Here is a 14,908-nt window from a genome sequence, read left to right as displayed (position 1 = left end):
ATTGGTGTAAACTAATGATTTTACGGTAAAATCACGGAAAGTCCCGGAAGAATATATGTGCCTATATGAAATTATACAAAAATGAATCAAACGCATTTTAAAAGATTGTTCTTGTATTATAAATGCTATTCGCAGATTTATTAGTTGAAGTAGTCATGTGATTTTATCCCAAGCATATGGGGATTCTAAATTTTTGTCCCTATCGTTATCCCAATTGAATTTTTTTTTGGAATTTAAAAATTTTTTTTCTCCATGTAAACTTAAATTTTAATTTTTACCACTAAAATGCAATATTTCAACAAATTAATGAGTAATAATATTTTAATTTATAATAAATATTATAAATCTCCTCAATTTAATGTAATTATTGTATTAATTTTTGTTGAAAATATAAAATCTTCAAGTAAATGATGTGAATTTAATATTTTTAGAATGTTGTTTAATTGTACTATATTATGCATGTAAAATTTTGTTACAATACATTTTATATGGGATCCCCATTGCCCAATTGAGAGAAAATTGAGAGGTGGGATTGGGCTAGCCCAATTCAAAATATCCCAGGTGGAAATAAAAAAATTAACAATTCAACATAAAAAAGCATCTTAAATAATAATGATAAAAAGAAATTTTGTATGAATTTCAATCAAATTTGTTTTTATTCAACTTAAGAAATCACTTCATTAATGAAAGAAGTCGGGTTCACAACATATCCCGATCTTGAAACGAAACAACATGTTTTTTTGATGCCCTAAACGGGGGGGTCGCCAGCAAAAAAAAAGATGTCAAAATTTATCCCAAAAATTTAAAAAAAATCGAAGAAAGTGCATCCCAGGGATTATAAAATTTAAGTTTTCACATCTCTAAGTTGAAGAAAATTACCAAATTTTTGCCGATTTACAAAAAATGATTTACAAAGCATATTTTTATAAGGCTTTAAAAATCTTTAAAATGTGACCGGTGACGGAAATCCATGGTAACCAACCGCGGTTCCCGTTTGGAATGCCATATTGAATTCCGTTTAAAAAAAAAAAAAAAAAAAAAAAAAAAAAAAAAAAAAAAAAAAAAAAAAAAAAAAAAAGGTAGTGGGGCTCCCAGGCACTTCGTGCCTTCTAGCCCTGAGGATGAATGAGTATAAATGAAGTTTTTATTCGGAAAATTGTTATTCTTTATATAAATGTTTTGTCAAGACTTCTTCGTAAATGTTTTGTCAAGACTTCTTCGTAAATGTTTTGTCAAGACTTCTTCGTAAAGACTTTGTCAAGACTTCTTCGTAAATGTTTTGTCAAGACTTCTTCGTAAAGACTTTGTCAAGACTTCTTCGTAAATGTTTTGTCAAGACTTCTTCGTAATGAGCGTAAATGACCCAAAAATATAATTTAGGTGAAGAGGTGAGATGTCACCTCTTTTCTAACCTCTTTTCTCACCTCTTGAATTTTCATGAAATTTACACCAAAAATAATGTTTATGTTAGAATGTTAGATCTAACACCTTTTCTAACATGTTTTCTAACATCGTGAATTTTCATGAAATTTACACCAAAAATAATGTTTATGTTAGAATGTTAGATCTAACACCTTTTCTAACATGTTTTCTAACATCGTGAATTTTCATGAAATTTACACCAAAAATATACTACTAGGGTCATTTACGAAGAAATCTCAACAAAGTCTTTACGATGAAATCTTAACAAAACATAGACAAGAAAGTTCATGAGAAATTAGATGAAGAAGTCTTAACAAAGTCTTTACGAAGAAATTCATGAGTTTTCTACGATGTTAGAAAACATGTTAGAAAAGGTGTTAGATCTAACATTCTAACATAAACATTATTTTTTGGTCATTTACACTCATTTACGAAGAAATCTCAACAAAGTCTTTACGAAGAAGTCACAATAAAACATCTGTCACTTTTCAGGGAAAAAACATTTTTATTGTATATAAAATGAATTTTACAAAACCACCGTTACCCTTCTTTGGAAATAAGAGTAGATGTAAAGATATTCTATTGAGAGAACTTAAGAAACTACCGAATGGTCTAACATTTGTAGATTTGTTCGGTGGAAGTTTCTATATATCCCATTTGTGCCATACTGTATTTCCTGACTCAAAGATTATATGCAATGACTTCGACAACTATATGAACCGTCTCAAACATATACCAGACACAAACAAAATATTGAAAGAGTTAAAAGAAAAGATACCTATAGGTAAGATGGAACGTATACCATTAGATAAGAAAAATATTGTGAGAGAGGTTTTGAAAAAGGCAGAGTATATTGACTGGGATAGTATATCTGCTAGACTATTATATAGTGGTTCTATAAGAGTTCATGACATTGAAACACTTATGTCAAACGTTTTATATCTTAACTATACAAATGTTTTCAAAGAGAACATAGAAAAATATATTGAGGGTATAGAGTTTGTGAGATGTCGTTGGACAGAGTTGTATGAAAAATATAAAGACAAGGAAAATGTTTTCTTTATAGTGGACCCGCCGTTCTATAACACATGCGATTTTCAATACCAAGTAGACTGGACTTTGAGAGACTCTTTAGAAACTTTAGACGTTTTACATAACCATCCATGCTTTTACTTTACATCCGATAAAAGTGGTTTGGAAAGTGTTATGAGATGGTTAGAGGACATACATGACTATGAGTTTATATATGACAAGATAGAATATGAGAGAGGTCCTATAAACCGGAGAAAGTGTCACAACAAAGAAATTTTATTGGTAAGTAAATGTGGTTTGAAATAGGACTACTTGTTTTAGGTTTTTTCCATTGTGTCATTTACTTATTTGACGTGGCAGAAAAGTACAGAGAATATGAAGATGAACCAATGCCTGCAAATGTTCAGCATATGTACTCGTAAGAGATATTTTTATCTAATATTAAATGGACGCACAGAACTTAGCGAATGCACAACAACCTGGACAACCAAACCCAGAGAATATTCCAAATGAAGTTAGAATACAAACTGCAATGGCAAACTATGGTCAAGTGCCAACAGATGTACAAATGCAAACTGCCATGTCAAATGACGCTGCGTTAGGTTTGCCACCATGGTATGCAAATATGAGATGGAAAGAGTTTTATACAAACCCTGAAGTGGGATATAAACAACTCTATGCAGATGACGCGAACACAGGAGTTGACCCAGAGTATGTTTTCTACCAGAGGAGAAATAGAATGTATGAGCTCCAGTTAAAGAATGCTATGGAACTCAGAAGGAAACGTAAGAGACTAGGTGGACATTAGATTTTTACATATAGTAAAATGGGTTTCTTTGGAAGAATAGGAAACTTCTTTCGAAATGTTGGAAGAGGTATATGGAATGGAATAAAAACCGTAGGAAGAGGAATTTGGAACGGAGTCAAAAATATTGGTAAAAGAGTAGGTCAGTTCGTTGGTATTATACCTAAAGACCCTGAACCAGAAGAACAAGCTCCTGTTATACAACAGCCTGAACCTGCACCACAGTCTAGTTGGCAACCAAATCCAACACCTCAACCGTATTAAAAAATTATATTTTTACCGTTCGATAGTAGTTGTATATGAAACTAAGTTCTAAGTAAAACGCGTGGTATAATGGAATTATTCTCTTTCTTCCATCTGTAGTAAACCATACTTGAAAGTCTGAAATACTTCCACTTGGTGGTTCATATAGCTTTGTAGGTTTTTCGTAAAAGTCATTTGCCAAGCATAAGAAAGAGTTTTGTGCACCAGAAAATGAAGCATGAACTATAATAGCATCTGAGTCGAAAACATTTTCATATGTTCCATTAGGGTTTTCGACTTCATAAAAGTTCGGGTGTACTGGATATTCTGCAGGCTGATTTAACATCCTCAAAAATCTATACCATGCCAAGTTGTTATATTTTGTAGAAATATAAACGTCTTCTCCAAGGTCTTCTATTCTATTGATTTTAACAGTTGCATTTTTCCTGTCATATATAATATCGAGATGGTACTCTCCTTCGTCAATGTTGTACTGTTTTGCATATTCGAGATAGATATCGTTTTTTTTTCTTGAAAAGCTTGAAGAGTTGTTTCTAAGTTTACAAGCAAATTCACTTGTAAAAGTTTTCCCTGTTCAAATTTCTCATACGTACGTTTTTCTTTGTTATAGTATCGAACTTCAAAAGCGACCGTAAATGGGAAACCATGTATGGCTTCTGAAATGAACTTCATTCTACGAAAGCCAATAGCTTTTGTGACGGATGGGTCTCTTAACCATCTTAGTGGGTAGTCAAAACGATAGCCTTCATGCTTTACGGTCTCTGTCTCAAACTTTTGACCGACATTCGTAAAAAGTTCATCTAATGGTTTAGTTGTAGCAACTCTTGAATTTTCTTTTTCTATTGAAAGCATATTTTATCTAGAATAAAAATGTCGAAAGAAACAGCGTCTATGAGAGAAATACAACACAACCGACAACTCATTTTGCAAGCTCTAAATAAGAACACAACAAACTTTTCAAACTATTCTAAGATATCTGAGTCATTGAAAGAAGGAAACTTAAAACTGACATTAAACCCAATGACAGATGAGTTTCTGTTTCAAGACAATAAGAACCATACTGTTTGTATAAATCCAACAAAAAGAACTTTAAACGAGAAACCTATAGATGAACTTCTTTTGAAAGCAGATGTTGACAACAAAGCTGACAAAGAGTATGTAGACGATGCAATAGCAAAAGAAGAAGAAAGAGCTAACAATGCTTATGCAACAAAAGAACATACTCATCCTGAACTAGCAGACAAAACATATGTTGACAATAAAATGTCAAGTGAAGTGACAAGAGCTGAAAACGAATATTCTAAAAAGACTCATACACATACCATTGCAAATATTACAAACTTACAAGAAACCTTAAACAGGAAAAGTGACGTTGGACATACACATACCATTGCAAATATTACAAACTTACAAGAAACCTTAAACAGGAAAAGTGACGTTGGACATACACATACCATTGCAAATATTACAAACTTACAAGAAACCTTAAACAGGAAAAGTGACGTTGGACATACACATACCATTGCAAATATTACAAACTTACAAGAAACCTTAAACAGGAAAAGTGACGTTGGACATACACATACCATTGCAAATATTACAAACTTACAAGAAACCTTAAACAGGAAAAGTGACGTTGGACATACACATACCATTGCAAATATTACAAACTTACAAGAAACCTTAAACAGGAAAAGTGACGTTGGACATACACATACCATTGCAAATATTACAAACTTACAAGAAACCTTAAACAGGAAAAGTGACGTTGGACATACACATACATCTTCTGAAATAACAGACTTAAACGTTAGCCTTGAAAAGAAAGCAGATAAAACATATGTCAATGAAATATACCAAAGTTTAGTTGGAACAAAAAATATTGAAACTATTGTTGGTGACTTTTCTGTCAATGAAGAAAACAAATATTTTAGATGGGAGTTTGTACACTCCTTAAAAAATGGTATACGGTATAAACTCATTCCGAAAAATAACAATGAAATGTATGTAGGCTATATAAAGAATGATGGTACACAAGTTAAAGTTCCATTAGACAACAACTGCTACTTAAACTTATATGGAGACGAACAAAAGAAATATTTAAGAGTTTATGAAATGGCAGATATGACATTGCCTGACCCAGCTCCAGCACCATATTATTATGACTATGGTGTTGACGCACGTGTAGACCCAAAAAAGCAAACATTATATTTAGAATATTATAGATATAAAAGATATAATGCAATAGAAAAAACGAGAATAGTATATTATTATACAGATGACAGAAATAAATATTATAGTCAAGATTTTACCTACCCTGAAAACATAAGATTATATTATAAAAAATATTCTGACACAAACCAGAAGAAACCTGAAATAGTTACACTATATTTTAAGTTCAAAAGAGACAATCCTATATTATCTCATATGTTTGATTTAATGAACCCAGTAGGTTCTATTTATACATCTATGGAAGCAAGAAGTCCTCAAGTAATGTTTGGTGTTGGTGCATGGGAACAAATAGTCGACAGGTTTTTGTATTGTGCAAACTCTTCAAAGGAAACAGGTGGAAGTAAAACGATTTCAGGTGAAAATTTACCTGCACACAGTCACTACATAGATTTAAGTACATCTCAAGCAGGTTGGCATAAGCATAGATATTGGGATTGGACAGGAATGACAAAAGGTAAAGGATATGATGTTAAAGACGACGTTAAGTTTGCTATAAATTGTTACTGGGATGACACTCAGGGAGGAGGAAGCCATACACATCGCGTTACAGGATATACACAAACAACGGGACAAAGTAAAGAATATATGCCACCTTACATGACAGTTTACGCATGGTATAGAATTGCTTAGTCGTCATTTTCAACTTCTTTAGCATATTCGTCAGGAGTTGTCTTATATTTGTTAGGAACTGTCTTTGAAAGTATACCACCTTGAACTTTGACAAGTTTGAAACGAGGTCTGACAATAGTCGTTTTATCTTCTGCTTGCAGTGTGTACATTTTGCCATGTTTGCCTAAAACTTCATAATATTCTCTTGTATACTTTCTTCTATTTTTACGAACACGAATGCGAGTACCTGTCGGGTACTTGTTGTTGTCATAGTCAATAGTATTTTCATATGGGTCGCGTTTAGGTATTTCTATTTTTACTTTGTCACCTTTCTTAAGTTTGAAGCCTGGCATTCTTTCTTGTTTGTCTCTTTTGACTAAACTATTAAATATATAGTCTTTCTCTAAGTCAGGGTTGTTTTTCATTTCTTCGGGGGAGTGGTTTCCCAAACCTTTTTGTTTACGGCTATTGTAAATATTTAAAACTTGTCTCATCTTTGCCATGGAGAAATGTCTATATTTGTCGTCATATGACATTTCATCTACCTCACCACCTTGTGGTTGATTTAAGTCTCTTAAGATTTTTATACAACTGTCAATGACACCAAGAGCAGAATGGTTTTGGTCGACAATGAAATATTGGTTTACATTTTTTGAACGCAGATAGTTTTTAATATCGTCTGATTTGAAAGAACTTTCACAGTCAGATGTCAGTTTTGTTGGATGGTATTTGTCAACGAATATTGTCAAAGCAGTTTTTACATCTAAAATATTTTTGGACTGTAATGGTATAGCTTCACAGTATCTTGTGTTTTGACCGACAAATATTAGCCAGTATGGTGGTCCATCTTCTCTATATCTCGGAATGTTTTCCAAGATATCCATAAACCAAGCATTTGGTGTTGAACTAAAGATTTTTACCATGAGTGCTTTCTTTGTTGCTTTAGAAACATAGGGGTCCTTGTTTGGATTCGTCATTTTTTAACCCATAAGAAATGGGTTTATTTGGCGCGTTAGCAGGAGTTGCATCTAGATTTTTGCCCGCAGTGGGAACAATAGCCAGAGGTGCATTTGGAATTGGAAGGAAGATTTTGAGTACATTAGGTATACTTAAAGAGAAAGCACAACCTATTATACAAACTGTACAGAAAGGTTGGGATGTAGCACGAGATGCAGCAAATCTTATTCCAAATCCTGAAACAAGAGGAAAAGTTCAAGGATGGATGGACAATGTAGGAAGACAAGCAGGAAACTATTATAACAAAGCAAATGACTACTATAACCAAGCAGGACACTATATGGACCAAGGTGAAAGATTCTTTAACAGAGGATATAACCATGCACAACAGTGGGTAAACAATAACCAACCTCAACCGCCTCAAACGTGGGGAATGTAAAGTTTTTTACTGAGATGAAATGAACAATACAGCATTGAGACAAATGGGCTCAAGATGGATTTGTCGGCTTCCAGCAGTTACACAACCACGTGTTTGTCAAGTTCTTCCTATACCTCAAGAAGTTTTAGACCGACTTAAAAAACCTAAACAACCAGTTGAAAACAAAACAAACTAAAATTTTTACTGAGATGAAATGACCGAAGAAGTTGAAACGGTAGATTTGACACCACAAACAAAAAGTTCAGAACCATTGTCAAAACCTGTCAAAGAACTTACAGATGAAGAGAAAAATTCAATAATAGAAAGTGCCAGGTCTGGAAATACAAACCCTAACTACAAAGTCACTTTTCATAGAAATGGAACGGCTAGTATCTCAAAAAAGAAACAGACTCTCACAAATAAAATATTGAAGTCTGAAGGAGTTAAAGAGACAACAGATGGGAAGGTATTCTTCACCGACCAACAGTTCATTATAGAACATCTCATTGACTTAGAGTCAAAATATTCTAAACTTTACAACAAACACAAAAAGTTGAAAGGAAAACAAAAACAGATGGCATATGATATTTACGAAGATACTAACGACACAACCATACCTGCAAGTGAGGTAAAGTCAGGTGAACCGAAAAGTGACGAAAAACCAATAGAAGAAGGGAAGCCACAAACTGAAGAAAAACCAAAACCAAAGGTTAGTTTCAATACTAAAAGTCAACCTTCATTAGCTGGTATGGGTTGGCGTCAAAGACTTATGGTAGCTGGTGGTTATGTTAAGTAAAGGAAAAATATATTTTTTTATTTTTATAAAAATGCCCCCATATAGAATGGATAGAAAATCTGCTAGAATAAAAGCAGAGTTAGAAAGATATGGTTGGAGAGTTTCGAAGAAGTTTAAATATAGGAAGGGAAGACCCATAAAAGTCTATGACAAATTGTCTGGTCTTCGCTACGAAATGGACTTAGAAACAGCACGCGCAAACTATCCAAACAGATTAGAGAGGTTAGAAGAAGAACGTCTTATGGACATGCCTTTCGATGTTAGTGAACCTCAAGTTGAAGGACACGACGGCTTTGCCAGATTCTACTGGAAACATGACGAACAATTGCATCCTTTGAGAAGGAAAAAAGGAAAAGGTGAAGACTCACATGCTCCCATGGAAAGAACAAGATATGCATATGAAAAGTATCGTGAAGTTAGAAGTAAAATTACATCTGGTCGAACCTTTACAGTAAACTTTGACGAAGGAAAGAACAAAGAAGGCTTCATGGGTGTACTTGCTGCCATTCAAGACGGAAATAAGAAAGGATACAATCTCAGACTAACCGTAACAGATTTAGATGGTCATATATACTACTCACATGGCAATGTCACAACAGCTGCAATGCTTCTTGACGCTTTCAAGACTACAAAGAGAGAACAAATGGTTGACTCCGACTCCGATATTTTGAATGCAATTGAAGGAATTGTAAGCGTGAAGTTCGAATGGTACAAACGTAACCCTCAAGCAGTCAGACAACATGTTTGTTAGATGAGAAATATGAAATGGCATACCATTTTAAAACGTTTTTTAAAACCATATATTTTTACATATATTAAATGTTTCAGGTTGAAAAACAAAGAACAAAAGTAGCAGATACAAAACCGTTAGACTATATCTTTACAAACGCTGGTAGGACTATATCAGATGAAGAAATTTCATCCGGAGCTTACAGGTTCGACTATCCAATTCGTTGGCTTCAAAGTCCTTCAGAAGCAAAGGCAATAGGATTTAGAAGAGTTTTGTTTTCAAATAGAACTAACGCATTTATGTTCGCAGTATATTTTCATGGGCAATATGAAGGTTCTGATGGTCTAATAGACAAATTTGACGAAATGAGAATCTTTACAGTTCGTTCAGACGAAAGTCTTGAGAAAACTCTAAATGACTTTCAAACTCAAATAAACAAATACTACTGGGAATTGCAAGAAAAATACCACTCTTTACTAAATGGAACATACTATCTAAAACTAGAATATGACAAGATGAACTCCACCGTTTCATTTCAAAGGATTGAAATTAACCCTCGAAGAAGTACACAGTTTTTATTTTGGGAAGTAGACAAACGTTCTTGGGCACAATTTCTTCGGTTACTAAACCAGAACGAACCATTACCACCTGACGGTCCGTTTAAATTTATACGCCCACCAACAGATTTGACAGTTTATAGAAATGTGTTTGACCCTCAAAATGTTATGTGTCATGCAAGTTTCAGTTCAAGCAACAACAGTTTTCTATGTATTGGTAAGGACTTTTATGACTTTGCTTCTAAATTCTACGAACCACCTAGTAACAGTTTCTCTGACTTTCAAGTTTGGTTCACAACAAACGGTGTGCAGCATATTATTCCATTGTACTACGACTTTTATCTCGAATTGTCTTTCATATACAACTACGGAAAAGTGCTGAAAAAGTATTGAAAAAAGAGGTGGAGCCAAAAATGGCTCGACCTCAAAACAAGCATTTTGTGAAGAATATACCACCCCGCGGAATTCCGCGGGGTGCTTTTTATACAAAATTCAACAGGTGAATTTTCATGAATTTCCTTAAGATAGAAAAAGTGAGTTAAAATGAGATTTTTATCGTTGTGGTCCGACGGTTAAGCCACAAACGAATGTCCGACGGTTAAGCCACAAACGAATGTCCGACGTACCACCAAAAAATATTTTTTATTTTTATTGTAAGAACTGAAATGACAGTCGAAGCAAAAACGTTCACGAACAAATCTAATGGCGAAACATTCACAAAAGGCACTTACAACGGTATTGAAGTCTTACGTAGAGACAAGGATGGTTATATAAATGTAACAAATATGTGTCAGCAGTTTAGGAAAGACTTTAGAAGGTTGTTGGAAAATAAGTCCTGGGAAGAGTATTTTAAGGCATTTTGTGAAGAATATACCAACCCGCGGAATTCCGCGGGTTGCTTTTTATACAATGTTAATGCAGGAATTCCGGATGAAATCAAACAGGTTAGAGGAATGTATGTAGACCCAAGACTCGTAAACTATATAGCAATGTGGGCTTCTCCAAAATATTGCATAGCAGTTGGAAAAATTCTGGACTCCATAGACAAGAAGGTTCATGAGAAATTAGATGAAGAAGAACTTGAAGATACAGTAGAGAATGCTAAACCTTTGTTCGAAGAAGAAGTTAGAAAAATGCATGAAAAACAAATAGAACATGAACGTGAGATATGTTCTGGTTATAGAGACTCTCCATACGAACTAGACCAATGGGAACAAGAAGATTTAAAGAGAGAATTTAGAGAATATGAACTCGCTAAGATAACATTAGAAGCTGCAGAAAAGAAGTTAAAAGTTTGGGGTCGTTTTGTACAAAAATATTGTGAGTAAATGAACCATTTATTTTTATTGAATTCAGCAAAATTAATGTTTATGTTAGAATGTTAGATCTAACATGTTTTCTAACACGTTTTCTAACATGGTCTAAAACTCTTGAATTTTCATGATTTCATCGTAAATGTTTTGTCAAACATGAACGTAAATGTTTTGTCGAAACTTCATCGTAAATGTTTTGTCGAAACTTCTTCGTAAATGTTTTGTCGAAACTTCTTCGTAAATGTTTTGTCGAAACTTCTTCGTAAATGTTTTGTCGAAACTTCTTCGTAAATGTTTTGTCAAACATGAACGTAAATGTTTTGTCGAAACTTCATCGTAATGAGCGTAAATGACCCAAAAATATAATTTATGTTAGAATGTTAGATCTAACATGTTTTCTAACACGTTTTCTAACATGGTCTAAAACTCTCGAAATTCATGAGTTTTGACACTTTCACAAAAAACATAAAAAATAAAGTTAGTTTTTTTAAAAAAATATTTTTTATTTTTATTGTAAGAACATGTTAGCAACTACAGCACCAAACTCGCTAGTCATGAATCCAACATCTATGTTAGTAGAGATGAAAAACTTCATTCCTTCTTCATATACTTTCGAAACAAAAATCCAGAAGATAAAGCAAGAACTTCTCCAAGGAGATTTAGATTGCACTGCAAAAGATGAAACAAATGAACAGTATCTTTATGAAATGCAGGATATTATTGACCATTTACCTAAACTTCCTGAAATCCAACAACAAAAACTAACCATTCCCGAATTCGATGAAATAGAAGTCAGACTGACTGACTCAGTAGAAATAAAGAAGTTCATACGAAAGGTTAACTATGAGTTTCTTGGATTTCATTGCAACCACAAAGTCATGGACAAAGATTGCGACATGGTATATAAGAACATCTCTGACATATATAAATCTGGGGAGTTTAAGACCTACGACAACTTTGTTTCGTTAGTTGCAAAATGTGTTTGGGAAATAAGAGATAAAGATAGTAGGGGTAAGGTATGGAATGAACAGATAAAACCAGCAACTTTTGAGTTAAAGAGAGCAATTGACGCCTTAGTCATACTAGCAGGTAAGGTTTCAGAATATAACGCAAAAATGAACCCACAATGTAAAGCAGCAATGAGGAAATATAACTACTCCGTCAAAGAGATAGAACGTATGAGAAACGACTATGCTGACTTAAAGAAAGAAGTAGAGAAACCAGCAGAAGATAAAATGGACATGTTGACATTTCTAAACAAAAACTATCCAACAGCTGACGATTTCCTTCTATCTGACGTCAAGAAGAAATATAAAGAAACTTTCGGTATCGTTAAAACTTTTGACATACTGACAGAAGAAATAGAAGCTACGAAATTGTTTAGAGTCATGAACCATCGCAACATATACCATGTAAAACGCTTGTAAATAGTTATGTTAGAAAACATGTTAGAAAACATGTTAGATCTAACATTCTAACATAAACATTATTTTTGCTGAATTCCGTATGAAATTTCATGAGTTTTGTGTGTTTTAGACCATGTTAGAAAACATGTTAGAAAACATGTTAGATCTAACATTCTAACATAAACATTATTTTTGCTGAAAAAAATGACCAAATTTCATGAATTTCCTCATATGTTTGCTACCCGAGGAAAACCGAGGGTAGAGATTCCGTACGAAAATCGTAAAAAATTGCCAATAAATTTAAGAGGTTGGTATGTACATAGACTATTAGTAAATGCAGTTGCAGTGAAGGCTTACTTTACATCGTTCAGAAACCAAACATACAGACATTGGTTCAAAAACCAAAGCACACAAGAACTTTTGAGTGAAATTTCTCTAGACCGACTTTTTTCGGTCTAGCATAAAACTCATGAAAATCGTAAAAAATTGCGAGTAGGGAAAAAAACCTGGTCGCCTAAAACTCATGAAAATCGTGAAAAAATGACCAAATTTCATTATATAACTGTTATTTTTTTACGAAGAGAACTTTTGCACTTCGTAAAAAAAATCCCTGAAATCATATCTTTTATACAAGACAGAAAATCTTACTCGCCAAAACTCTATGAAAATCGTGAAATTTCTCTAGACCGACTTTTTTCGGTCTTGCATAAAACTCTATGAAAATCATGAAGAACAGCGAGACCGACTTTTATCTGGGTCGCCAAAACTCTATGAAAACAGTGAAATTTCTCTAGACCGACTTTTTTCGGTCTTGCATAAAACTCATGAAAACAGTGAAGAACAGCGAGTACGTAAGAAACCTTAGTCGCCAAAACTCTATGAAAACAGTGAAATTTCTCTAGACCGACTTTTTCCCTACTCGCCAAAACTCTATGAAAATCGTGAAATTTCTCTAGACCGACTTTTTTCGGTCTTGCATAAAACTCTATGAAAATCATGAAGAACAGCGAGACCGACTTTTATCTGGGTCGCCAAAACTCTATGAAAACAGTGAAATTTCTCTAGACCGACTTTTTTCGGTCTTGCATAAAACTCATGAAAACAGTGAAGAACAGCGAGACCGACTTTTATCTGGGTCGCCAAAACTCTATGAAAACAGTGAAATTTCTCTAGACCGACTTTTTTCGGTCTTGCATAAAACTCATGAAAATCATGAATTTCCTTAAGATAGAAAAAATAAAGTTATTTTTATTTTTATTTATTTTTTTATTTTGTATGTAAAGACAGATATGTCAACAACAGAGAACACAACAACAGTTATAGTCCATGAAGCCATAAATGAAGAATATGAGTACATACAGTTTAACAAACAACTCCGTCTCATTCGTTCGGTCAAAGACGATATGTACCAAGTGCAAAGTATTTTGACAGCATGTTTTGCTCCAGATACCAAGAAACCACAAGACTGGTTTAGGAACCAAAGCACTATTGAACTATTAAATGAAGCTGAAAATTCGACTACGGATTTTCTCGTAGTCGCAAAAACTCATGAAAATCGTGAAGAACAGCGAGTAAGTAAAAAACCCCAGTCGCCAAAACTCTATGAAAATCGTCAAAATTTGCCAAATGGTTTGAGAGGTTGGTATGTACATAGACTTCTTGTAAATTCTGTTGCAATGTGGGCTTCACCTCGCTATGCTTGGTATATTTTCATGATGTTAGATGAAATTCATAGACAAGAACGTGAAGAGCTAGAGAACAAGCTTGAAGCAAAAGACAAAAGCATTCAGAAAAGAATACCACGTTCGGTACCAAAAGGAAAGGAAAAGAACTATAAGTATATGATTTATACTGAAGAGATGGAAAATGAAGAAGACAGAGATATGGTTATGTTGCATTTAGTCAGAAGAAACAACAAAAGCTTTTACGACCTTGCTAAGATTTACAAATCTGACAGAAATTGGTTCTATCGCGAAAACTTACCGATTTCAATGACACCGAATGAAGATGTGAAACAAATAGTTCAAGATACGTTACCTCAAACACACTATGATATGAAAGGTTGTACAATTCTTACCTTCAAAGAAGATTTGCCATTGTTAAAGGAAAAAATAACAGAGTATTTTGACAACTTCAAACAAGTAGAGTAAATGAACCATTTATTTTTACGCTTGACTTCAGATGGCTCAGGTAGCTCTATAAGGTAAATTGTCTCGTCAAATCCTTCTGGCATTCCGAGTCCTTCCTTCCGACATTCCAAGTTCTTCCTTCCGACATTCCGAGTCCTTCCTTCCGACAGGAAAAGTTTTTCTTTCCGACAGGAAAAATTTTTCTTGTTGTCCGTCCGTAAACCATTCAAATTTTCGA

At 33.8% G+C, this 14,908-nt stretch overlaps 11 protein-coding genes across 11 annotated transcripts, besides 1 other annotated feature; 10 read left to right on the top strand and 1 right to left on the bottom strand.

Annotated features, from left to right (window-relative positions):
- Window positions 1-1,048: 1,048 nt before the first annotated feature.
- Window positions 1,049-14,908: part of a mobile genetic element that runs on past the window's edge.
- On the top strand, window positions 2,900-3,262 carry TVAGG3_0500800 (uncharacterized protein; the record flags this gene model as incomplete). Its single annotated transcript, XM_051236599.1, has 1 exon — window positions 2,900-3,262. One exon carries the CDS (start codon window positions 2,900-2,902, stop codon window positions 3,260-3,262), a length of 363 nt encoding a protein of 120 aa, XP_051094423.1.
- On the top strand, window positions 3,281-3,523 carry TVAGG3_0500790 (serine threonine-protein phosphatase family; the record flags this gene model as incomplete). The annotated part of the gene is made up of 1 exon (XM_051236598.1): window positions 3,281-3,523. One exon carries the CDS (start codon window positions 3,281-3,283, stop codon window positions 3,521-3,523), a length of 243 nt encoding a protein of 80 aa, XP_051094422.1.
- TVAGG3_0500780 (uncharacterized protein) lies at window positions 4,146-4,375 on the bottom strand (the record flags this gene model as incomplete). The annotated part of the gene is made up of 1 exon (XM_051236597.1): window positions 4,146-4,375. A coding segment is annotated over one exon (230 nt), but the record flags the coding sequence as incomplete, so codon positions are not given.
- TVAGG3_0500770 (uncharacterized protein) lies at window positions 7,359-7,760 on the top strand (the record flags this gene model as incomplete). The annotated part of the gene is made up of 1 exon (XM_051236596.1): window positions 7,359-7,760. One exon carries the CDS (start codon window positions 7,359-7,361, stop codon window positions 7,758-7,760), a length of 402 nt encoding a protein of 133 aa, XP_051094420.1.
- TVAGG3_0500760 (uncharacterized protein) lies at window positions 7,780-7,935 on the top strand (the record flags this gene model as incomplete). Its single annotated transcript, XM_001284180.2, has 1 exon — window positions 7,780-7,935. One exon carries the CDS (start codon window positions 7,780-7,782, stop codon window positions 7,933-7,935), a length of 156 nt encoding a protein of 51 aa, XP_001284181.2.
- TVAGG3_0500750 (phage tail repeat-like family) lies at window positions 7,954-8,535 on the top strand (the record flags this gene model as incomplete). Its single annotated transcript, XM_051236595.1, has 1 exon — window positions 7,954-8,535. One exon carries the CDS (start codon window positions 7,954-7,956, stop codon window positions 8,533-8,535), a length of 582 nt encoding a protein of 193 aa, XP_051094419.1.
- On the top strand, window positions 8,582-9,286 carry TVAGG3_0500740 (uncharacterized protein; the record flags this gene model as incomplete). Its single annotated transcript, XM_051236594.1, has 1 exon — window positions 8,582-9,286. One exon carries the CDS (start codon window positions 8,582-8,584, stop codon window positions 9,284-9,286), a length of 705 nt encoding a protein of 234 aa, XP_051094418.1.
- Window positions 9,355-10,215, top strand: TVAGG3_0500730 (uncharacterized protein; the record flags this gene model as incomplete). Its single annotated transcript, XM_051236593.1, has 1 exon — window positions 9,355-10,215. One exon carries the CDS (start codon window positions 9,355-9,357, stop codon window positions 10,213-10,215), a length of 861 nt encoding a protein of 286 aa, XP_051094417.1.
- On the top strand, window positions 10,488-11,150 carry TVAGG3_0500720 (uncharacterized protein; the record flags this gene model as incomplete). The annotated part of the gene is made up of 1 exon (XM_051236592.1): window positions 10,488-11,150. The coding sequence occupies one exon, from the start codon at window positions 10,488-10,490 to the stop codon at window positions 11,148-11,150; it is 663 nt and encodes a 220-aa protein (XP_051094416.1).
- TVAGG3_0500710 (organellar and viral DNA polymerase type B) lies at window positions 11,657-12,562 on the top strand (the record flags this gene model as incomplete). The annotated part of the gene is made up of 1 exon (XM_051236591.1): window positions 11,657-12,562. One exon carries the CDS (start codon window positions 11,657-11,659, stop codon window positions 12,560-12,562), a length of 906 nt encoding a protein of 301 aa, XP_051094415.1.
- TVAGG3_0500700 (KilA, N-terminal/APSES-type HTH, DNA-binding family) lies at window positions 13,831-14,691 on the top strand (the record flags this gene model as incomplete). Its single annotated transcript, XM_051236590.1, has 1 exon — window positions 13,831-14,691. One exon carries the CDS (start codon window positions 13,831-13,833, stop codon window positions 14,689-14,691), a length of 861 nt encoding a protein of 286 aa, XP_051094414.1.

Source organism: Trichomonas vaginalis, chromosome II (assembly GCF_026262505.1).
Source record: "Trichomonas vaginalis G3 chromosome II, whole genome shotgun sequence".
Lineage (NCBI taxonomy): Eukaryota > Parabasalia > Trichomonadida > Trichomonadidae > Trichomonas > Trichomonas vaginalis.
Note: the sequence above shows the minus strand (reverse complement) of the source record. Positions and strands in the feature narration are given on the sequence as shown.